We start from the raw sequence: 24,333 nt of genomic DNA on the forward strand, positions 1-24,333 counted from the left end.
TGTCTCACACACACTGGACAGTTGAGCTGCTCTTTAGAACTACAATGACTCAAGGTTAGAACTACAACATGGCGGACACTCAGTGCCTACAAAAGAGGTCTGAGCTGGCCATTAGAACTACTTGTGTTTTGGGCATTTTAGAACTGATTTTACCCAACCATTGTTGCACATGGGATTAGAGTGGCCATTTAAAATGAAGCTTACTGAAAATTTCAAAATGAAAGCCGTGACAATTTTTACATCAAGTAATTGCTATTTTGGACTTTATGTGACTGGTTTAAAGAAACCACTGTTAGACATTGGATTAGTGTGGCGACTTAATATGAAGCTTACGGGTTTTTTCAAAATAAAACCCTCAATATCCCACTCAGGTTAGTGCACCGCCGCAGCAAGGCAGTTCATTAGCATTAGCCTTTTAGCTTAAATAAGCTATTAGCTATTTTTCTAACTTATTAGCCATGTCTAGTATGCTGAATGGAGTAAGTCAATTATAGAAAACATCCTAGTGATGCACCACATGCTACTGACAGCATTCATGCTAACATTAGCATTTTGGCTAATTTTAGCTGATAAGCTTACTTTATCATACTAAATGGTGCAAGTCAATGTTGGTCAATATTCTTGTGATTCTCCACATGCTACTTTGGAATTTTTGAGCTAAGCTTAGCATTGATGCTAATTTTTAGCATCAGAACGCTGGGTCCAAACCAACGGGCACACTTTGGCAGGCCCCGGTTAAATTTCTTCAGGAATTTTCTAGTTCATCATATTATTCATGTCTTAATCTGCTCTTTATTACATCAACTCTTTGTATAATCATCAGTAAATCAAAGTACAAAAATCCTTATTTTATAATCATTAATAAATCAAAACACAAGAATACATTTCTTATAATCAATCAGTAATTAAAATACAAGAATATATATATTTTTAATCAACAGTAAATCAAAATGCAAGATTACTTATGCCTCTCAGGCCTTTATGATCCATTTTCTGCGTATACCTGGAAAGATCTCACCACTCTACACCAGTTTTCACAACATTGGTCAAGAGTGTCCGCATGTTTTCTTTTTGTTTGTTGCTGCATGTTTGTTTCTACATGTACTTGGTCTGCCAGTCACCAGAACCTCATTATTCACACAGAGAGTTCATATCTCCTTTACAAAGCCATGGTCTCGAAGCCATGGGTCCACTATGCATTGTGCATGCACTTCCCTACGAAGATGGATCACATCTGGTTCAGACTTGTGGGAACTGGATGTATTGGATGGGTTATCATGGCAGTGATGACATACACCACCTACAGGCAGGACAAAGTATTACAAGCCAGGATAAACTGTATTACATTTGTCATACAATTCAACTAAGACAAGGACACAAGCTGGGTTCAGGGCCTGATGGAATTGGCTACCTGACCTTTGACCCCAAATATCCTATCATATGCTATCCTTGCAAGATTTTGATGAAGTGGGTTTTCTGTTATATTTTGTTTGTTGAATGTTTTGTTTTGTGTTCCCTTCTTATATAAGTTTAACTTAAGTAGGTTTAGTCCAGATACAAATTTCTGAATGTTGAACTTCCTTCCTGCTGCAGGAGCACAGAGACATTTTATCATAGATACATAGACGGATAGATTTCCAGGAGTCTGAAACATGTCTCTGCTCCTTCCTGCGGATGTGAAATGAAGATCATTTTCTCCTGGTTCCTTCAGACTGCAGTCTCCTCCTCTAAGCTGCCTTCAGCTCTGGATCCTTCATCATGATGGTTGTTTTCTGGTCCAGACTTCTGGTTTCTCCTGGCCTGGAAACAGAGGATGGTTCAGCTTCAATGCAAGAACTTTCCCAACTGAACACATCATGCATGATACATGCAGTACCTTAAAGTAGAGGAGCAGGACTGATCCCAGCATACCCAGCAGGACGACAACCAGTCTGATGATCAAAGCAGTGGGAGAGGCTGAAACTGAATGAAACAGATTCAGGATCAGCTTTCATCAGATGAGTCCAGCTAGAAAATAATCATATAGACCCTTGTTTTCATGCTGCCTGTAGATCTGATCATGAACATTAATATCATCAATCCTCCTCTCTGACCTCATGAATGAGGCAGACAGCTGTTACATGTTACATGTTTTACAGCGGTTACATGTTTTACAGTCATCTGAAGTCATCTCGGTGGTTTCCAGGCAGTCAACAATTGCCTCTAATAAGCTAAAGTACCTCTCTTATGAAAGTTGGTCCACATGGGAGGGCGAGCTCACAAAGGTGTAGTGTTTTTATTTTTACAGCAAAAATTTACAATTGGCAGGAGAGAATTGGCCCCAGCTCAACTGCCAAGGGATGAAATGTCCACTGAGACTCCAAGATGGGATCAAAAATGATAAAATCGATGTAATGCTATCCTTACGTTACACTCAAAAAACAGCCCAACGCCACATCAGTTACTTTAAGACCACATTCAGGTACAATAGCAAAACAAAAATCTGGCAGTGGACGGTAAAAGAAAAGAAACAGAAGATGGCCAATTAGGGGAAATCTGTCTTAAAAAAAAAAAAAAGAAAGAAACAATAGGATATTAAGAGAAAGGCATGACAGATGGCAAAGTTCACCTGAAGCAGAACTTTTCCTCATGGACTCCATGACATTGCCTGAGACAGTGAGGTTGAGAGGCTGGCTGATAGAGGAGAAGTTATAGGAGAAAACGTAGACGTGGTAAACGCAGCGGTAGGTTCCTTGGTGGGCGTGGCCAGCAGCAGAGAACAGGAAGAGGGCGGAGTGATTAACAGCTGGCAGGGTCTGGTTCTGAGTGTAGTTAGAGGTGCTGAAGATGAGCTGGAAGGAGCCGCCTTCATACTGAGGTCTGATGGAGCACATGATGCTGAAATGTGAGCCAATGAGGAGCTCAGACCCCTGCTTTCTGCCTGTGGAGACCCCGTCAGTGGAGGAAGAGAGGAAGATGAGCGGCTCAACCAGCAGACCTGGGAACGCAGAGGAAACACAGAGACAACTGGATCTAATCTGAGGTGGAAAACAAGATGGCATGAATGAGAAAGAGACAGGAGCTGATCACAGACTGGTTGCCATGGTTACTAGCATGTTTAAACATGATTACTAGCACCATTATGATAGATCTATAGTCTGTCAGTAATATTTAAACCAGTTTTAGTTTCTTTCTCCTCGCGGTTTCAGGTTCTTAGTTAAAGGTGACGGTTTCTCTGCAGACATCTGGAACCTGATGGAAGAAACATTTTAAAAGAAATAAATATGAGAGTTCAGAGTTACCTGAGCAGATGATCTCATGGCTCTGATCACTCGTTTTAGCCTCAGGTAAACAGTTCTTTAATGCAGATCCTGACTGCAAACAGTAAGACCTGATCCTCCAAACTGGTCTCTCTGAAGCTTCCTTTGACTTTCTTGCTGAAACAGCAGAACCACAGTCCAGTCCAGCACAAACTGCAGCAACTGAGTTCTTGTCCCAGTAACTATCCATAACAACCACTGGTCTCCGATCTTCTTGATGTAACATCTCCAGTCTCCCGGCACATCGGCTGGCCTCTCCCACCAACCTGATGTTGTCTTGATCTGAGCAGAGACAGAGAGTTCATTAATGAAGGAAGTGAAGCAGTGAACAGCAGCAGGTCTGCAGATCCTCCTCTACCTGAACAGGTGAGTCCAACAGCTTGACCAGGTGAGCAGCTGTTTCTACCTGAACTTTTCCTGCTGCTGCACTTCAGCAGAGCAGACTCACTGCCTTCACACAGGAACTCTCTGCTCCCCACTGGAGCCTCTGCTTCTCCATAGAGCGCCCCCTGGTGGACTGAAGGAGGCCCACAGCTAATCTCCCTGCAGACCACCTCTGCATCCTGCAGGTCAAAGTCTTTTTCACACACTGAGGACCACGACTGGTCGGTCTTCACCTCCAGTCTGCCTGAGCACCGGTTGGTCCCTTGAACCAGCCTGACTGAGTCTGTGGATGCAGAAAGAAAAAAGGTTTAAAATATTTCAGAACTTTATTTTTATAGATACACATGGAAACATCTCTGAGTTTGATAAAATAAAGGCCAAGAAAACCAAACTAGAAAAACTCAGAGCATCAAAGGTGAAGTGAAACCGACTGTACCTGGAATTTTTTTAATATAATTTATTTTTGAGGTATTGAGAAGATGACAAAAGCACAATTTCAGTCTGTGATCAGATTCAAAATTCATTTTATTTACATTTCTATTTACAAAAACAAATTAAAAATATGGAACATGGGGTTTTTATTTTGGAGAGACATTTCTTTTATCTGTATAACTCAGTAAATTATATAGTAAAGAGACACTTCCTGAAGGATGAAGTGTTTTTTTTTTTAATTCTCAACAATCTAGTATTCTTGCATATTGTGTTTGGGTGACATAGGAAACCCATTTGGACCACAAGATAATGAACTTGTTCAGTTGAAAATGAATTAGAAATGTTAATCTTTCCATCTGATAGATTTCATTAACACACTCTATCTATTCTTCTATAGTGGGAGGTTCAGGGAGGATCCAGCGTCTGGTGACAGTTTGTTTACAGGCTGTGATTAGTATTTGAAACAGATAGTTTATGTTGTCAGGTAGGCATTCTGTGTCACCTCCAATAAAAATAGTAAATTTAAAAGGTATTTTTATTTTCAATATTTTTGAGTATTTCTATCCAATAATGTCTTATAATTGTACAGTCCCAAAATATATGCCAGTGGTTGGGTTCTGTGTTTCCACATTGCCTCCAGCATGCAGGCTGCCCCCTGGTTTGAGAGATTTTCTGTTTCGGTGTTATAAAACAGTGAATGTAAGCATTTCCAGTTAAATTCTCTCCATGAGTACAAATTGGTACATCTCCAAACTGTTATGCAGTAACTAGGCCATTTTTCTTCTGGGATTTTCATTTTAATTTCCTTTTCCCATTTTGTTTTCACATATAAAGTTGAATGTGTTTTTTTACTCTTAAGTCCCTTAAATAACCGTGATATAATACCTTTTTTGGATTATTCCTAATATACCATTAGTATTTCTTTAAGCACTGGTTCCTGTTCATCTATATGTCTGATAGTTTCCCGATTAAGATAATGGCGTACTTGTAGGTATTTATAAAAATTCTGTCTTCCCAAGTTATAAATCGTTTTAAGTGTTTGAAAGTCTTTTATTTGTCCTTCATCCATTAATGAGAAATGTGTTGTTTTGCCTTTAGATGTTCAACTACAGAATCCTGTATCTGTTTGATTTGGTTTAAAATCAAGATCGTAAGCGTGTCATGTAGTTTATATTCCTGTTTAACATCTGTCCAGATCTTTAATTGGGATCTTATCCAAGGATTTTCATTTTTGAGTTTAATCTGTTCTAAATCTTTATTCCCACAGATTGCCTGTAAGGGGGTGTCTGGAGATAGAGCCAATTCAATATCCTTCCATCGGGCGTTGTAGTTTTTATTACAAAGGTTTATCAGTGGCTTAATTTGTGCAGAATAGAAGTAGTTCTTTAACTGTGGTACATTTCTTTTGAAAGCTGTAGTGTTTTAAATCTAATTATCTGCGTTTTTCCCCAAGCTATAGAAATCTGGAAAGCATTGTGTCCCACTCTATAAATTGCTTTCTTGTAATTTCTCCCTGTGGGGCTTGAAACAAGAAAATGAATCTTGGTAGTAGGTTCATTTTAACAGATTCAATTCTTTGGGTTAAACCCATGAAGGGTGACAGTCCATCGTTGTATATCCAGTCTAATTTTGGTCAGAAGATCTTAGCTATAGTGGTTGTATCTTTGGGGATCAGAACCCCAAGGTATTTCAATACAGTTTGGTCCCATTAAAGTTTTAGTTCGACCCACAAAGAATTTGGTGGATTATAAGTAAATGTCAATATCTGTGATTTTTTTCACATTCAATTTATATCCTGCAAATTCACCAAAGCTTCTCAAGCTCTCAAATAATGTAGGCAGCGACGTGCTTGGTTCGCTAATTTATAACAACACATCATCTGCAAATAGCGCCACTTTGTGTGCTTCACCAGAAATGTTTATACTCTTGATATTGTCAGTTTGCCTAATTAGTTGGGCGAACGGTTCCATGAAAAGGGCAAATAGTAATGGAGCGAGTCCACATCCTCGTCTCGTTCCATGTTCTAATTCAAAGGTATTTGAAAGATGTCCATTGATTTTTATCTGTGCAATTGGTTTTTGGTATAGTGACCTGATTACGTCAATAAAATTGGAGTGGAAACCAAACTTCTCGAGTTCTTTATATAGAAAGTCCCAGCTTACTGTATCGAGAGCTTTTTCAGCGTCGCGGCTGATCACTGCAGCTGGTGTTTGGCAGTTTTGAATGTGGTTCAGGATATGCAGTGTGTGACGGATATAATCATGGGTTTGTCTCTGTGGGATAAAACCGGTCTGATTGGTCTGAATAAGATCTGGGAGGATCTCCTGTATTCTTGAGAGAATTGATGTGAATAATTTATAATCAATATTAAGAACAGAGATAGGTCTGTAGGACCTGCAGCTCAGATGGTCCTTTCCTTCTTTTGGAATAACAGATACTGTAGCCTGTTTCCATGTTGGTGGCATTTTACCCTTTTTCAGAGCCATGTTAAACATTTGAAGGAGGAATGGTGATAACTCTGACTTAAATTGCTTTTGGACGGAAATCCGTCCGGACCAGGAGATTTGTTTGTTTAATCTTTGTAATGGCGTAAGAGAGATCCCGCTCTGTGATATTCGCTATTAATCTTTGATTTTGATCACACGACAGAACAGGTAGGTTCAGCTATTCAAGGAATTGTTTAATTTGCTGCGATCTTTTAAGCTTGGTTGTGTGTATAATTGTTTATAGTAAGTTTGAAAAGCTTGTTGGATTTCATTTTATTTATATACACACCTCTCAGAATTTGGGTCCCTTATTTTATATATTGTGTTTTCTGCTTGTTGGTTTTTAAATTTTCTCCCAAAGAGTTTTGCTAATTTGGCTCTCGATTCATAATATCTCTGCTTAGTATAAATCATCTTTTTTCGTATTTCTTGTAAATACATTGCATTAAGTTTATTTCTTAATACTTTAAGCTTTATATGATGTTCTGGTTTTAGTTCTTATGTTTTGTATCAACCCTTTTTATTTTGTTGTTTAATTCTGATAGTTTTAATTGGTTTGCTCTCTTTCTTTGGACACAGAAAGATATAATTTTTACCTCCCATAACTGCTTTTAGTGCATCCCAAACTATTTCTGGACTAACCTCTCCGTTATTGTTTTCTTTTAGAAATGTGTTTATGTCAGATTTGATTAGTTTCGTAAATTGGAAGTCATTCAGTCAGACAGTATACTCGTATATAATCTCCATTGTGTACTTTTAGGCTCCTCATCTAATTTTAAAGTTAATAATAGGGGTCATGATCAGAGAGGTCAATGTTGCCAATCTCACAGTTATTAATCTTATGACAATCTCTTTTAACAGTCAAGAAATAACCTATTCTAGAGTATACCATATGTTCATGAGAGAAATGAGTATAATCGCGGCTTGTTGGATATAAACTCCTACAGATATCTATAACACCATATTCTGATATGGGACTATATTCAGCTATGGATTAAGTCTTATTTCCCAAACTCCTCCACAAATACGTATACCAGTTTATTGTCCCATTAAATCAAAGGTGACAGTTTCTCTGCAGACATCTGGAACCTGACGGAAGAAACATTTTAAAAGAAATAAATATGAGAGTTCAGAGTTACCTGAGCAGATGAACTCATGGCTCTGATTATTGTTTCCATCAAAAGGTAAACATTTCTTTAATGCAGATCCTGATTGGAAACAGTCAGACCTGATCCTCCAAACTGGTCTCACTGAAGCTTCCTCTGAATCTCTTGCTGAAACAGCAGAACCACAGTCCAGTTCAGCACAAACTGCAGCAACTGAGTTCATGTTCCAGTAATGAGACCAAACAGACACTGGTCTCCACTCTTCATGATGTAACATCTCCAGTCTCCCGGCACATCGGCTGGCCTCTCCCACCAACCTGATGTTGTCTTGATCTGAGCAGAGACAGAGAGTTCATTAATGAAGGAAGTGAAGCAGTGAACAGCAGCAGGTCTGCAGATCCTCCTCTACCTGAACAGGTGAGTCCAACAGCTTGACCAGGTGAGCAGCTGTTTCTACCTGAACTCTTCCTGCTGCTGCACTTCAGCAGAGCAGACTCACTGCCTTCACACAGGAACTCTCTGCTCCCCACTGGAGCCTCTGCTTCTCCATAGAGCGCCCCCTGGTGGACTGAAGGAGGCCCACAGCCAATCTCCCTGCAGACCACCTCTGCATAATGCAGGTCAAAGTCTTTTTCACACACTGAGGACCACGACTGGTCGGTCTTCACCTCCAGTCTGCCTGAGCACCGGTTGGTCCCTTGAACCAGCCTGACTGAGTCTGTGGATGCAGAAAGAAAAAAGTTTAAAATATTTCAGAACTTTATTTTTCTAGATCCACATGGAAACATCTCTGAGTTTGATAAAAAATAAAGGCCAAGAAAACCAAACTAGAAAATCTCAGAGCATCAAAGGTGAAGTGAAACCGACTGTACCTGGAATTTTATCATTCATTTTTATTTCTGCTGAATTTATCATATTTTTGGGACATAAACATGTTAATAAACTCAATAAATGTAAATCAAACTTTACAATCTGGTATTGTTTGTATTTCAGTTGAATTAAAAATAATTTTGGCAAAATGGCTGAACAGCGCCCCCTAGATCAGCCAGGCCAACAACCATAACAAACAAAAGGTTTTCCTGCTATTTTCTCTAAAAACAGGAAGTCCACCATTTGGGAACAAAAGTTAATTTCTGTTAATTTTCAGGTTTTGAAAATGTCTGATTTCCTTGAACTCCTCCTGGGATTTTGATGCATCGACTTCAAAGCAGCAGAGATTAAAAGTTATTAAAATGATGAGTTTTTGTTTATCTATGTGGCTAAACTGAAAACTTTATCTGGATATTTAAATTATTTTAGTTTCCCTCTTCTCAAGGTTTCAGGTTCTTAGTTAAAGGTGACGGTTTCTCTGCAGACATCTGGAACCTGATGGAAGAAACATTTTAAAAGTAATAAATATGAGAGTTCAGAGTTACCTGAGCAGATGAACTCAAGGCTCTGATCACTGTTTCCATCAGAAGGGAAACAGTAATTTAATGCAGATCCTGACTGCAAACAGTAAGACCTGATCCTCCAAACTTTTCCCTTTGAAGCTTTATTTGACTTTCTTGCTGAAACAGCAGAACCACAGTCCAGTCCAGCACAAACTGCAGCAGCTGAGTTCATGTCCCAGTAATGAGACCAAACAGCCACTGGTCTCCACTCTTCTTGATGTAACATCTCCAGTCTCCCGGCACATCGGCTGGCCTCTCCCACCAACCTGATGTTGTCTTGATCTGAGCAGAGACAGAGAGTTCATTAATGAAGGAAGTGAAGCAGTGAACAGCAGCAGGTCTACAGATCCTCCTCTACCTGAACAGGTGAGTCCAACAGCTTGACCAGGTGAGCAGCTGTTTCTACCTGAACTCTTCCTGCTGCTGCACTTCAGCAGAGCAGACTCACTGCCTTCACACAGGAACTCTCTGCTCCCCACTGGAGCCTCTGCTTCTCCATAGAGCGCCCCCTGGTGGACTGAAGGAGGCCCACAGCTAATCTCCCTGCAGACCACCTCTGCATCCTGCAGGTCAAAGTCTTTTTCACACACTGAGGACCACGACTGGTCGGTCTTCACCTCCAGTCTGCCTGAGCACCGGTTGGTCCCTTGAACCAGCCTGACTGAGTCTGTGGATGCAGAAATAAAAATTTTTTAAAAATATTTCAGAACTTTAATTTTCTAGATCCACATGGAAACATCTCTGAGTTTGATAAAAAAATAAAGGTCAAGAAAACCAAACTAGAAAATCTCAGAGCATCAAAGGTGAAGTGAAACCGACTGTACCTGGAATTTTATCATTCATTTTTATTTCTGCTGAATTTATCATATTTTTGGGACATAAACATGTTAATAAACTCAATAAATGTAAAGCAAACTTCACAATCTGGTATTGTTTGTATTTCAGTTGATTTAAAAATAAATTTGGCAAAATGGCTGAACAGCGCCCCCTAGTTCATCCAGGCCAACAACCATAACAAACAAAAGGTTTTCCTGCTATTTTCTCTAAAAACAGGAAGTCCACCATTTGGGAACAAAAGTTAATTTCTGTTAATTTTCAGGTTTTGAAAATGTCTGATTTCCTTGAACTCCTCTTGGGATTTTGATGCATCGACTTCAAAGCAGCAGAGATTAAAAGTTATTAAAATGATGAGTTTTTGTTTATCTATGTGGCTAAACTGAAAACTTTATCTGGATATTTAAATTATTTTAGTTTCTTTCTCCTCAAGGTTTCAGGTTCTTAGTTAAAGGTGACGGTTTCTCTGCAGACATCTGGAACCTGATGGAAGAAACATTTTAAAAGAAATAAATATGAGAGTTCAGAGTTACCTGAGCAGATGAACTCAAGGCTCTGATCACTGTTTTCATCATAAGGTAAACAGTTCTTTAATGCAGATCCTGATTGGAAACAGTCAGACCTGATCCTCCAAACTGGTCTCCTTGAAGCTTCCTTTGAATCTCTTGCTGAAACAGCAGAACCACAGTCCAGTTTAGCACAAACTGCAGCAACTGAGTTCATGTCCCAGTAATGAAACCAAACATCCACTGGTCTCCACTCTTTTTGATGTATCATCTCCAGTCTCCCGGCACATCGGCTGGCCTCTCCCACCAACCTGATGTCGTCTTGATCTGAGCAGAGACAGAGAGTTCATTAATGAAGGAAGTGAAGCAGTGAACAGCAGCAGGTCTGCAGATCCTCCTCTACCTGAACAGGTGAGTCCAACAGCTTGACCAGGTGAGCAGCTGTTTCTACCTGAACTCTTCCTGCTGCTGCACTTCAGCAGAGCAGACTCACTGCCTTCACACAGGAACTCTCTGCTCCCCACTGGAGCCTCTGCTTCTCCATAGAGCGCCCCCTGGTGGACTGAAGGAGGCCCACAGCTAATCTCCCTGCAGACCACCTCTGCATCCTGCAGGTCAAAGCCTTTTTCACACACTGAGGACCACGACTGGTTGGTCTTCACCTCCAGCCTGCCTGAGCACCGGTTGGTCCCTTGAACCAGCCTGACTGAGTCTGTGGATGCAGAAAGAAAAAAGGTTTAAAATATTTCAGAACTTTATTTTTATAGATACACATGGAAACATCTCTGAGTTTGATAAAAAATAATGGCCAAGAAAACCAAAGTAGAAAAACTCAGAGCATCAAAGGTGAAGTGAAACCGACTGTACCTGGAATTTTATCATTCATTTTTATTTCTGCTGAATTTATCATATTTTTGGGACATAAACATGTTAATAAATCCACTAAATGTGAATCAAACTTCACAATCTGGAAGTGTTTGTATTTCAGATGATTTAAAAATAAATTTGGAAAAATGGCTGAACAGCGCCCCCTAGTTCACCCAGGCCAACAACCATAACAAACAAAAGGTTTTACTGCTTTTTTCTCTAAAAACAGGAAGTCCATCATTTTGTATCAAAGTTAATCTTCTGTAGATTTTCAGGTTTTGAAAATGTCTGATTTCCTTGAACTCCTCCTGGGATTTTGATGCATCGACTTCAAAGCAGCAGAGATTAAAAGTTATTAAAATGATGAGTTTTTGTTCATATAAGTGGCTAAACTGAAAATTTTATCTGGATATTTAAATTATTTTAGTTTCTTTCTCCTCAAGGTTTCAGATTCTTAGTTAAAGGTGACGGTTTCTCTGCAGACATCTGGAACCTGATGGAAGAAACATTTTAAAAGTAATAAATATGAGAGTTCAGAGTTACCTGAGCAGATGAACTCATGGCTCTGATCATTGTTTTCATCCTCAGGTAAACAGTTCTTTAATGCAGATCCTGATTGGAAACAGTCAGACCAGATCCTCCAAACTGGTCTCTCTGAAGCTTCCTTTGAATTTCTTGCTGAAACAGCAGAACCACAGTCCAGTTTAGCACAAACTGCAGCAACTGAGTTCATGTCCCAGTAATGAGACCAAACAGTCACTGGTCTCCACTCTTCATGATGTATCATCTCCAGTCTCCCAGCACATCGGCTGGCCTCTCCCACCAACCTGATGTTGTCTTGATGTGAGCAGAGACAGAGAGTTCATTAATGAAGGAAGTGAAGCAGTGAACAGCAGCAGGTCTGCAGATCCTCCTCTACCTGAACAGGTGAGTCCAACAGCTTGACCAGGTGAGCAGCTGTTTCTACCTGAACTCTTCCTGCTGCTGCAGTTCAGCAGAGCAGACTCACTGCCTTCACACAGGAACTCTCTGCTCCCCACTGGAGCCTCTGCTTCTCCATAGAGCGCCCCCTGGTGGACTGAAGGAGGCCCACAGCCAATCTCCCTGCAGACCACCTCTGCATCCTGCAGGTCAAAGTCTTTTTCACACACGGAGGACCACGACTGGTTGGTCTTCACCTCCAGTCTGCCTGAGCACCGGTTGGTCCCTTGAACCAGCCTGACTGAGTCTGTGGATGCAGAAAGAAAAAAGTTTCTTCAACATTTTCACTGAATTTGGTTCCAGTTTGTTCAGCAAAGCTCCAATACAGAGCAGACTCTGTGTGGAGGAACGAACCAACTGGTGGAGAACGGGTGGAGAGGGGAGCTGGGCAGAGTTTTGTTTTTTTAAATCTACTGTTTAATATTCTTTACACTTTTAGCATCTGCTTATACTGCAGGCCGGCCCTGGAGATGGGTGGGAAAAAAACTTAAGACAAACAGAGAAAATTACACTACAACATCACAAAGAACCTATGAATTATCAATTATTAATATTTCATCCTTGTCTTCTACAAAGCAAATGTGAGAACAGATTTAATCACAGAATAATAGAAAACTATAATCTTTTTACACTTTAAACTTAATTTGTGGAGGAAGTTCAATATTTGATCAGCTTCTTCTCAATGACATTGAGGTTTTTATAACCCTGAATCTGCTCCACTGGTTCCCCTTTAATCTAATCAAACTTCATTAAATCACTAACCTGGTAAAAACCAGCCACTCTGTAACTACACTTTGATTCATCCAGAGAGTCTGGACTGTGTTGAGCTTTTAAATTTCACCCAGTTGCTAACGTTTGTCCATGACATGCAATGCACCAGATCCACACTAAGAAGTTTACTGGAAGTTTCCTGGGCCGTAAACATGTAGAAAAAATCAATTACCAAGCACTGTTAGATGGAATCACTCAATCAGGTTTACTAGCATATTGTGCACAATACAGAGAACATATAAGAGGATCAATAGTGAAACATTTCCTGATTGAAAACTCTTTCAGGCAGAGACAGCAGGAGTTTTATACCAAGGCTGAGGGAGAGACGCTCTGGTTCTCATGCAGCTGCAGGAAAACATCTCCCAACCTTGTGCTTGCAACCCAAACAGCTTCATTTGGTGAGAATCACTAGCATTTAGAATGAAGACAATACAACCAGCAGATATTACCTTACAATAATTTGTCCACCACAAAACAGAGAAGAGCCGTTAAAGTTAATTCAATATTTGGAAGTGTGGCCACCATGGACTGAACTTCCTCCACTGCATTGCTAAAACTACAGAGACTATGTTTCTAAAATAACAGAAAATAAATCATCGTTCAAACTTCTCCTTCTGTTCGCTGATTGGTCCGGTAGAAAATCTACCAGAGTGAATCCAGGTGAAGTGGAAGAAGCCCAGACTGAGCTGGAAGTGAGAATTTTTTTACAGTGGAGTTGGAAGCAGAACAGGAAGGCAATGGCCAGGATATGAAATCACCTGAACAGACGATCTCTACATTGTCGTCCTCATCTTTTTGTAACGACACCACAGATCCACAGTGGAGCTGTCTGCAAGTTCCAGCTGCTGATGTAAAGTTCCAGTTCCAATCAGTCACTGGTTCCCAGTCTCCCCGATTCTTCTTCTCCAGTCTGCCAACACAGCGCCTCCTTCCTGCTACCAGTCTGAGTTCATCAGACAGCGCTGGAAGAAACAACATTTACATGTTGGGTTACAAAAAGCAAAGACAGATTTAGGATGTGTTGACAGGATCCTGTTGATCGTGTTTATTTGATCTTCTCTTGTTTCTTCCTCCTGTTAGAGGCAGAGCTATCATGGATGGTTCTGATCAAAGCATCTTTATGTTGGAATGGCCTAGTTAAAGCCCAGACCTAAATGTTATTTACACTATGTAGTAAGACCTGAAATGTTTCTTATTATTCACCTTTCCTACCCATTTATATTTTATGTCTTTACTGAAACCAACCAAAGTTAAATTCATTGTTTTTGTGTAAAAAGTTGTCAAATCCAACAGATTCTGATTCTGAATGCAGAGCAATCAGAATCAGAGCAGCTCATCTAACCTTGTAGATGAGCTGGTAGATAACTTCCATCGTAAAATTTCAGATGTCATTGATTTCTTTGCCTAAATTAAAGTGAAGGTCGTGTCTGGTAGGAACAAACCTCCATGGAAAAATGTGCAAACATTTAGATCTGCAAGACAATTTAGCCGTAGGGCCGAACGTAAATGGAGTAAAACTCAACTTTGTTTATTATGAAATCTATTAAGAAAGACTGTGAAGCTATCACTCCACACTAAAACATGCAAAGGAAACATTCTTTGCAGAAATCAGAAACAAAAACATGAACAATGATTGAGCTTTATTTGCCATAGTTGACAGGCTGACAAACCACCTGACCTGCAATCAAACTCGGCCTGCAATGAATTTGCCAAATACGCTGCAGAGAAAATTAAAAATATTAGAGGGTCAACATTCACTGCCACACAAAATCTAATATGGATGCTATGCCCAAAGATAATAACACCCACAACTTTTCTACAGAAAGTCCTGCCTGTCATTTCATCTGATCTGATTCAAATATTAAACTCTTTGCTCTCATCAGGTTTTTTCCCCCAGCAGTTTTCAAACCACTGATATAAAAAATAAAACGATCTGAACAAATCATTGCTGCAGAATTACAGGCCGATCTCCAACCTTTCATCCATCAGCTAAATTATTGAAAAGCTGTTTCAACAATTAACTCTGCAAAACAACCGAAACTCTGAGTTCCTTTAAATCTGGACTAAAAACCCAGCTGGTCAGATTTGCTTTAGAAACATAATAAATGAAACACTGAACAACATTTTGATGTGTAACGACGACACTTTGACAAAATGTACTGTTTACTGGTTTACTGTGTGGTGTCTTTAGGACTTTTTGTGTTTTTATGACGTAAAGCACTTTGAACCGCCTTGGTGCTGAAATGTGCTTTACAAATAAACTGATCGATTGGTTGATTGATTCTAATCTGCAGCAGGCGAGTTCCACATCCTGCCTGAGACACTCCCACGTCAGACGGAGCTCAAACGTTTTCACCAACACAACCAGCGGTACCAGAAGCTGGTCCAATGACCGTGGTGCTACTGGGCTCGGTTGGCCAGCAAACGGGCCTGACCAGAACCTCATAGAGAACCTGTGGAGCCAAGAGGAAGATGAGAGAATTCATGCAGAAGGAGCCATTTTATGTGGCTCCACCTGTTTACTGCGCAGATTCAGCGCTGGTGCAGAGTTTCTGCAGCTTCTCCTTATCAATCAATCAATCAGATTTATTTTATAGCACATTTCAGCAACAAGGCAGTTCAAAGTGCTTTACATCATAAAAACACAAAAACCAACAATTCTTGATTTTATTGGCTCCTTAGCAGCAAGTAGACAATATAAACATCACTAACTGTGTAGCAGCAGCTCTATGATCTGAGACTAGAAACAGTTTCCAGTTTTTTGTTTGTAAAATTTAACATGTTTATCAGTCGATCATTTTTAATTTGAACTCTAGTGAATATTAGTGTTTTTGTTTGAAAGTGGAGTCCTACCTGAGCTGCAGAGACACAGAAGCAGCATCAGAGCTGTTTGGTCCATGTTTCCTCTGGATGTGGAGTGAAGCTTCGTCTCTTGATGTGATCAGGATGTGGCTCCAAACTCTGAACACTTCCTACTTTAAGCTTTTTTATCTGCTACTTCCTGAACGTCACAGTTCAGGTCTTTGGCTGCTTTCAGAGACAACGCCTCCTTCCTAGGAGCTGATCATGAAGATGGGTTCATACTGGGCCTACTGGGATTCAGGGGTTTCACCAGTCTCTGTTGTTCCTGTGTTTAAATCAGGCTTTGTTCTGCATGTGGCCGGCGTCAAGAAAACCCGAGCTCATCCCAGTTCCCCATGCTGGAGATTTTAGTTTAACAGTAATAATAAATAAAGTTGCCTTTAAAATTAATCACACAAGTGACATCTAGGCCCAACATTAGAATTAAACTTGAATAAAATCAATCTGGTTGTGTGTGTGTTGTTTTTGTCTCCTGCAAACTTTGCTTTAATTCTATTTATTTTTTTCTATCTAATCATAAGAAATCATAGTCAGACAGAGAAAGTCATGAGACAGGAAGAGCAGGTTTCCTGAAAAAAGAGGAAGTAAGTTCCCAGCTTGCAGATTCATCAAAATAGTTGAGAGACTATTCCTTATTTCAAAGCATGAAAGTTTTAAAGAATAAAGTGTAAACATTTTGAGTAATTGGATAAGATTCAAAATAAAATACTTATATTTCATCCATCTATGATCCGTCCATCTTCTTCCGCTTATCCGGGGTCAGGTCACGGGGGGGGGGGGTAGCAGCTTACATTATATTACTGGTTTACTTATAATAATATTTAGACATACACTTGTGGAAATACTTACAAGTAAAACAAGTAACTGTAACTTTGGTATCAAATAACTAGAATCGTGGATTATTCTTGGTTTCTTTTCAGAAAAAAACTCTAATAACTCACGTTAAGATCATAATAAGAGTAACTAATAAGTTATGGTTATAATATTATAAATGAATGCTAAATCAAAGAAACTGAAAAGTATGGATGTGATTTTGACATTGAACTTGAGATGGTGTAAAACATGTAACTGCGATTAAAGGTCACTGATGTTGTGTTGGAGGTAGATGGTAGGCGAAAGGTTAGGGGGAAAAGGGGAACTAACTGGAGAGCAGAGATGATCAACGCCTTATATGGAAGCAGGGTGTTGAACAATGTAAACGTTTCAGAGAAAAGCTTGTGCAGGCAAGGGACATAGGAGGTTGAGCAACCCTGAGACATTAGCACAGACATCAGGACATAATGTTTCTAAGACAGTGATGGATATGAGATCATCTGTCCAAGCAGACAGCCAATGAAACAAGCACAGCATCAGTGCTGGCCAATACAAACGCACCAAAAGGGTGGATAAACCGTATAAAGGTGAGTGCAAAAGAGAAACCTTTGTGTTGGGAAAATTATTATCTAAGTTCATTTACTTATGAGTTTATTTGAAAGGCTATGTTTTCATATTATTATTCTGTGTGTTGTATACTTGACTCCTTTCTCTTGTGGTACATTATTAACTGTTTCTTGGGTGTTTGCCTGGAGGCTAGAAACATTTACACATTATTGTGTTAACAGCTTCCTGATGAAACTGATTGGTAATGGTCAGCCTCATGCCCTTGTAAGGGCATGTCCACAGAAGGTCCCAGAACATCTTGTGGTTCTTGTAAGGGCATGTCCACAGAAGGTCCCAGAACATCTTGTGGTTCTTGTAGGGCATGTCCACAGCAGGTCCCAGAACATCTTGTGGTTCTTGTAAGGGCATGTCCACAGAAGGTCCCAGAACATCTTGTGGTTCTTGTAAGGGCATGTCCACAGAAGGTCCCAGAACATCTTGTGGTTCTTGTAAGGGCATGTCCACAGAAGGTTCCAGAACAGCTTGTGGTAAAGGTTATGGTAAAGGACTGTGTGAAAAAGCCCAACCTCATTCCTTGTAATCATAATAAAAGGCAGTAGGGGAATGAGAGCCGGCAGAGTTGATCACAGACAGTGTTTGATGGCAGGTTCTCCGCGTCTGGCACAGCTTCCCTCTTCTGCAGAAAAGTTATTTGTGTTTTTGGTTGATTCCTTGCAGGTTAGGAACTAAAATAGACCCAACATTTCGGAGGCTCGTTCGGATTCCCAACATACCCGCCGCTGACGGAAGGAGTACGACGCGCTGGAGTCTGCTGGCAGTCAGGTTCTTCGGACCTGTCCTGAAAAGTCCCGGGGGGTAACTTCCTCGCTGGGCCAGCGTCTTAGGACACCTCCTTCTGCCATCGGCAGATTGACGGGATTCGAACCAAGACAGAGCAGCAATCAACCAAGTAAGTGAAAGGTACGTGCGGTTTTAAGTCCCCCGTTTGATGTCAAGTAAAGTAAAAAAGGGAATTATAAAAAAACACACACACGAAGGGAAAGGTAATAAGTGTGACACCTAAAAACAGTGGGAAAAGTAAGTGGTGGGCTTGTTGTGGATAATTCTCCACTCAATCACCCGTTGAGTCGAAGCGAGAATTGCAGCAACAAGAACTTGCCACCACCCCACTCTTCCTATCCCCGTTCTGTAGAGCCCACTCTAGGCATAAGGAACGGGATGAAAACACTGTTATAAAAAATGGGTTCTTCACAAAGGAAGGAGAAAAGTGTTAAAGGGGATGAAAATTTTATGTCCCACTGCTGTAGGAGCACAAATCGAGTTTGTCAGTAATTATAAATATCTTGGTTTTATTCTAGATAATGAACTCTCTTTTAAAAATCACATAGCAAATCTACTACGGACATTGAAAATGAAAATTGGGTTTTATTATCGAAATGGATCTTGTTTTACACTCAAAGCTAGAAGAAAATTGGTAGCAGATACATTCCTGCCACTTTTGGATTATGGAGATGTTTTATATATGAATGCTTTGACCAAATGTCTTTAATCATTAAATACTGTGTATCATTGCGCTTTAAGATTTATAACCGGTAGTCGACGTTTGACACATCATCGTGATTTGTACGCAAAAGCTGATTGGCTCCTTTAAGTCAACGGAGAAACAATCATTTAATGATCCTGATATATAAATCTCTACTCGGTCTAACCCCAGCATATTTATCCACTCTCCTACATAGAACTATCAGTTCTCATTCTCTACGCTCCAATAACATTATTCTTCTGCATGTCCCACGCTTTCGAACTGAAAAAGGGAAGCAGGCATTCAGTGTTTTGCCCCACAGCGTGGAATCAGTTGCAGTCTGAACTTAAGATGTCGGAAATTATTCACTGGACTTATTTCGAGCAGTTTAAAGATAGGCAACAAGATTCTATGAAACAGTGTCATTGTTTTAAATTGTTTTTATTGTTTTATACTTGTGCATATGTATTAATTGTTTTTATCTTGTAACCAGGTTGCTATGTATTGCAAATTTTTTGCCCTGGTCCCTCTTGAAAATGAGATTTGGATCTCAACGGGGTTTACCTGGTTAAATAAAGGAATAATAATAAAAAATAAAATTAGAAAATGTGTCAAATAGAGCCAGGAAACGTAATGTACCTGACTAAATGGAAAAGAAGTACATTATAGATGGTGTGTTGTAAGTAGAACAATGGAAAAACATGGTGTTTGGGTTGGAAACAAGCGCTAGGTTAAAAACTGGTACCAGACAACAAGAAATTATTGGTTGTTGCTAGATCCTAATATAAGTTTGAGATATCTCTTTTTAAATGTGCACATGTTATTTAAAACATGTTCCTGCATGTTGGAAAAAGTCATTATCTAAGGTTATTTAAATTATGAGTTCATATGTTTTCATATTATTATTCTTTTATGTTTCTTCTTTGGACCCTTTTCTTTTATGACACATTATTAACTGTTCTTCGGATGTTTGCTTGAAGGTTAGAAATGCTACACACTCTTCTTGTTTTATCAATGTTTGTTTGGAGATTAGAAATGCTCACTCACTCTTCTGGTGTTATCAAACTATCTGTCATAGACGAGTCAGCTTTGTGCCTTGTAAGAGCATCCTAGAACATCCTGTGGCAGAGTTCTCTGAAGAAACTATCTGGGTGACTATGTAAAGCAACCCAACCCTCTTTTCCTTGACGTGATAATAAAAAGCAGCTGAGAGGTGAGAACCGGTGGAGTTGATCCCAGACAGTTGTTTGACTGCGGTTCTCCATGTCTGGCTTCTCTCCCCTCTTCTGCAGAAGAGTAACTTGTGTCTCTGGTTGATTCCTTGCAGATTGGGAACCAAAATAGAGCCAACATCTTGGGGGCTCGTCCAGGATCCCAACATACCTGCTCGCTGACGGAGGGAGTAGGACGCGCTGAAATCTGCCATCTGAAAGTCCCAGGGGGTAACTTCCTCGCTGGGCCAGCATCTTAGGTCACCTCCTTCCGGCAACGGCAGATTGACGGGATCCAAACCGGGACAGAGCAGGGATCAACCAAGTAAGTGAATGGTACGGGAGGTTTGAGTCCACCGTTTAAACATCAAGGGAAAGCAATTATCTAAAAAGGTAGATAGTGGGTATTTTTACTCTCTTTCACCTTTAAGAAAAGAAAGCAACTATCTAAAAAGGTAGATAGTGGGTATTTTTACTCTTTTTTCACCTTTAAGTAAAGAAAGCAACTATCTAAAAAGGTAGATAGTGGGTATTTTTACTCTCTTTCACCTTTAAGAAAAGAAAGCAACTATCTAAAAAGGTAGATAGTGGGTATTTTTACTCTTTTTTCACCTTTAAGTAAAGAAAGCAACTATCTAAAAGGTAGATAGTGGGTATTTTTACTCCTTTTTCACCTTTAAGTAAAGAAAGCAACTATCTAAACAGTAGATAGTGGGTATTTTTACTCTCTTTTCACCTTTAGGAAAAGACAGCAACTATCTAAAAGCTAGATAGTGGGTATTTTTACTCTCTTTTCACCTTTAGGAAAAGACAGCAACTATCTAAAAGCTAGATAGTGGGTATTTTTACTCTCTTTTCACCTTTAAGAAAAGACAGCAACTATCTAAAAGGTAGATAGTGGGTATTTTTACTCTTTCTTCACCTTCAAGTAAAGAAAGCAACTATCTGAAAAGTAGATAGTGGGTATTTTTACTCTTTCTTCACCTTCAAGTAAAAAAAGCAACTATCTAAAAAGGTAGATAGTGGGTATTTTTACTCTCTTTTCACCTTTAAGAAAAGACAGCAATTATCTAAAAGGTAGATAGTGGGTATTTTTACTCTTTTTTCACCTTGTGAAGTAAAAATTGTTTTATTATTTCCTTTAACAATTTTATTTAATTCTTTTACTCATTTAACCACATTAGTTTTGTTCAACCTGTATGAAGACTAGAGAATCTCTGCAGAACCAGTTAGATAGGTTTCTTGTTGACCTCTCCCTGCAGCAATTGCAGCAGGCTGCTAGTGACAGCAAGGCACCAGAATTTGTTAACAGAAAAGAACAGACAGTTTAGATAGAAGTTCTGAGGCTTAAGTAGTTTCTCTATGGAAAATCACCAGCTCAGAGTTTCAAGAGTTTGATGCACCTGCTGGATATTCCGGTTTGACAATGTTGTTGTTATGCAAAATTGTTCCATTATCAAACCTGATTTTTTTGGAAACTCACATATTTGAACAAGAAGATGTTTATCATCCAAGGAGTTAACTGACCCTCCAGTGTGATTAAGTGGCTTGTATATTGTTCAACTGAAACTGGAATGACTACATTGTGTAACTTATGTTGTGTAACATGAGTTACACAATGCAGCAAGCTATTGTGAGAGCTTGCAGCTCCAAATCAGAACTCAGAGCAGCTTGCTGCTGTGTTTGTTCTCCGTCTGCAGACGAAATAAAGCTTTGCTCTTTGCCATTTGCCAAAGTCTCAGCCTGATCTGTTATTACACAAGATTTTTGTCCACAACCTTTAAGTAAAGAAAGCAACTGGTTAAGTATTGGAACCACGAAGGGAAAGAATTGAAAGCTATGAAGGGAAATATTTAAAAGGGTGAAGCCTAAAAGCAGTGGGAGAGTGGGTGATGGCTTGTTGTCGTCAATGCTCCACTCAATTAACCGTTGAGTCGAAGTGAGAATTGCCACAATAAGAACTTGACCGTCACCCTGCTCTCCATATTCCCGTTCCGTATAGACCACCCGAGGTGTGTAAGGAACGGGGCTAAAACACTGAAAAATGGGTTCTTCACAAGGCAAGTAGGGAGGTCTTAAGGAGTATGGTGTAACTGGCGTGTTGAAAATAGGACAATGGAAAAACGTGGTGTGTAGGTTGAAAACAAGCGCTAGTTCAAAGACTGGTACCAGACAACAGAAAAAATTAAAAGTGCTTGAGGTTGCACGTAGCTGGCTAACACAAGCACAAAATAAACAAACTGCGAGCGCTAAAAATACATCAGATCAAAAAACAGAAGCTATGTTTGTCAGATCGGAAGATAACGAAACTCAACCCCGAACTCGAGCGCGTGTGCAACGACCCCCACCCCCAACCTCTGACTTAGACCCAAGCGAGGACGCTCCCGAAGCATCAGGGGGTGTGCCAACAGGCCGGCCTGCCAAAAAAGAAAAAAAAACAAGCAACACAAGGCCCGTCTCATGAATTTGGCCAAGCCTTGCAATTTTCCTTAGGGAAAGACTGGGCAAAAGTCCGGGGCAATTATACTGGACACTCCTCCCCTGACCCAACGAATGTACTCCCACACCAGGGTCCCAGTTGTAGTGAACAACAAAATCAGTGGGATGGATTACAACAAAGGGTTAAGGAAGTCTATGCTAGACACACGGATTATTCCCACCTTAGATCAGTAAAACAAAAGTCCGGGGAGGATGTAGATGATTTCAAACTCCGCTTTGAAAAAGAAATATTGATTCCACAGCGACATCCCATATGATGACCGAAATAACTCCCCTTACCAGCAAAAACTTAAAAATATGCTAATGTCAGGTTTCCACCCATCTATTACTAAATGGATCAGAAAACATCTAGTGGCCTTTAATACCTCCACCGTTCAGGAGCTAATGGAATATGCACGTCACGCTGAGAAACATGCAACAAAGGGAGGAGAAAGTGCAAGTGGACACAGCCTGTGCAGTGGGCTGACACGCAGCTCACTGCCTGGCTGGCTAAAGTGGCTAAAACTATACAATAACGAGAGAAAAGATATAAAAAATTAAGGCAGGACAAAGTATTACAAGCTAGGATCAACTGTATTACATTAGTCACACAACAATTCAGAACCCCAACCAAGACAAGGACACAAGCTGGGTTCAGGGCCTGATGGAATTGGCTACCTGACCTTTGACCCCAAATATCCTATCATATGCTATCCTTGCAAGGTTGATGTAGATCAGATTTTGATGAAGTGGGTTTTCTGTTATATTTTGTTTGTTGAATGTTTTGTTTTGTGTTCCCTTCTTATATAAGTTTAACTTAAGTAGGTTTAGTCCAGATACAAATTTCTGAATGTTGAACTTCCTTCCTGCTGCAGGAGCACAGAGACATTTTATCATAGATACATAGACGGATAGATTTCCAGGAGTCTGAAACATGTCTCTGCTCCTTCCTGCGGATGTGAAATGAAGATCATTTTCTCCTGGTTCCTTCAGACTGCAGTCTCCTCCTCTAAGCTGCCTTCAGCTCTGGATCCTTCATCATGATGGTTGTTTTCTGGTCCAGACTTCTGGTTTCTCCTGGCCTGGAAACAGAGGATGGTTCAGCTTCAATGCAAGAACTTTCCCAACTGAACACATCATGCATGATACATGCAGTACCTTAAAGTAGAGGACCAGGACTGATCCCAGCATACCCAGCAGGACGACAACCAGTCTGATGATCAAAGCAGTGGGAGAGGCTGAAACTGAATGAAACAGATTCAGGATCAGCTTTCATCAGATGAGTCCAGCTAGAAAATAATCATATAGACCCTTGTTTTCATGCTGCCTGTAGATCTGATCATGAACATTAATATCATCAATCCTCCTCTCTGACCTCATGAATGAGGCAGACAGCTGTTACATGTTACATGTTTTACAGCGGTTACATGTTTTACAGTCATCTGAAGTCATCTCGGTGGTTTCCAGGCAGTCAACAATTGCCTCTAATAAGCTAAAGTACCTCTCTTATGAAAGTTGGTCCACATGGGAGGGCGAGCTCACAAAGGTGTAGTGTTTTTATTTTTACAGTAAAAATTTACAAATGGCAAGAGAGAATTGGCCCCATCTCAACTGCCAAGAGATGAAATGTCCACTGAGACTCCAAGATGGGATCAAAAATGATAAAATCGATGTAATACTAACCTTACGTTACACTCAAAAAACAGCCCAACGCCACATCAGTTACTTTAAGACCACATTCAGGTACAATAGCAAAACAAAAATCTGGTAGTGGACGGTAA

The 24,333-nt window shown here is 40.0% G+C and overlaps 1 protein-coding gene and 1 long non-coding RNA gene across 6 annotated transcripts; one reads left to right on the forward strand and one right to left on the reverse strand.

Annotated features, from left to right (window-relative positions):
- Positions 1-783: 783 nt before the first annotated feature.
- Positions 784-16,230, reverse strand: LOC116707490 (scavenger receptor cysteine-rich type 1 protein M130-like). Of its 5 annotated transcripts, none has more exons than XM_032544854.1 (7): positions 15,953-16,230; positions 13,858-14,061; positions 12,267-12,575; positions 9,123-9,416; positions 2,609-2,977; positions 1,877-1,962; positions 784-1,800 (listed from the first exon to the last, which is right to left on the reverse strand). In XM_032544854.1, exons 1-7 carry the CDS (start codon positions 15,996-15,998, stop codon positions 1,708-1,710), a joined length of 1,401 nt encoding a protein of 466 aa, XP_032400745.1. In that variant the 5' UTR covers positions 15,999-16,230; the 3' UTR covers positions 784-1,707. The 5 variants fall into 5 exon arrangements, with proteins under 5 accessions (XP_032400745.1, XP_032400747.1, XP_032400746.1 ...); XM_032544856.1 differs by having other exon boundaries at positions 1,877-1,956; positions 2,648-2,977; positions 9,123-9,422; XM_032544855.1 differs by having other exon boundaries at positions 2,648-2,977; positions 9,123-9,422.
- Positions 16,231-17,734: 1,504 nt separating this feature from the next.
- On the forward strand, positions 17,735-20,224 carry LOC116707635 (uncharacterized). Its single transcript, XR_004336542.1, has 2 exons — positions 17,735-18,290; positions 19,942-20,224. It is a non-coding gene; the product is annotated as an uncharacterized LOC116707635 (long non-coding RNA).
- Positions 20,225-24,333: the final 4,109 nt, after the last annotated feature.

This window comes from Xiphophorus hellerii, chromosome 18, assembly GCF_003331165.1.
Source record: "Xiphophorus hellerii strain 12219 chromosome 18, Xiphophorus_hellerii-4.1, whole genome shotgun sequence".
NCBI classification, from domain to species: domain Eukaryota; kingdom Metazoa; phylum Chordata; class Actinopteri; order Cyprinodontiformes; family Poeciliidae; genus Xiphophorus; species Xiphophorus hellerii.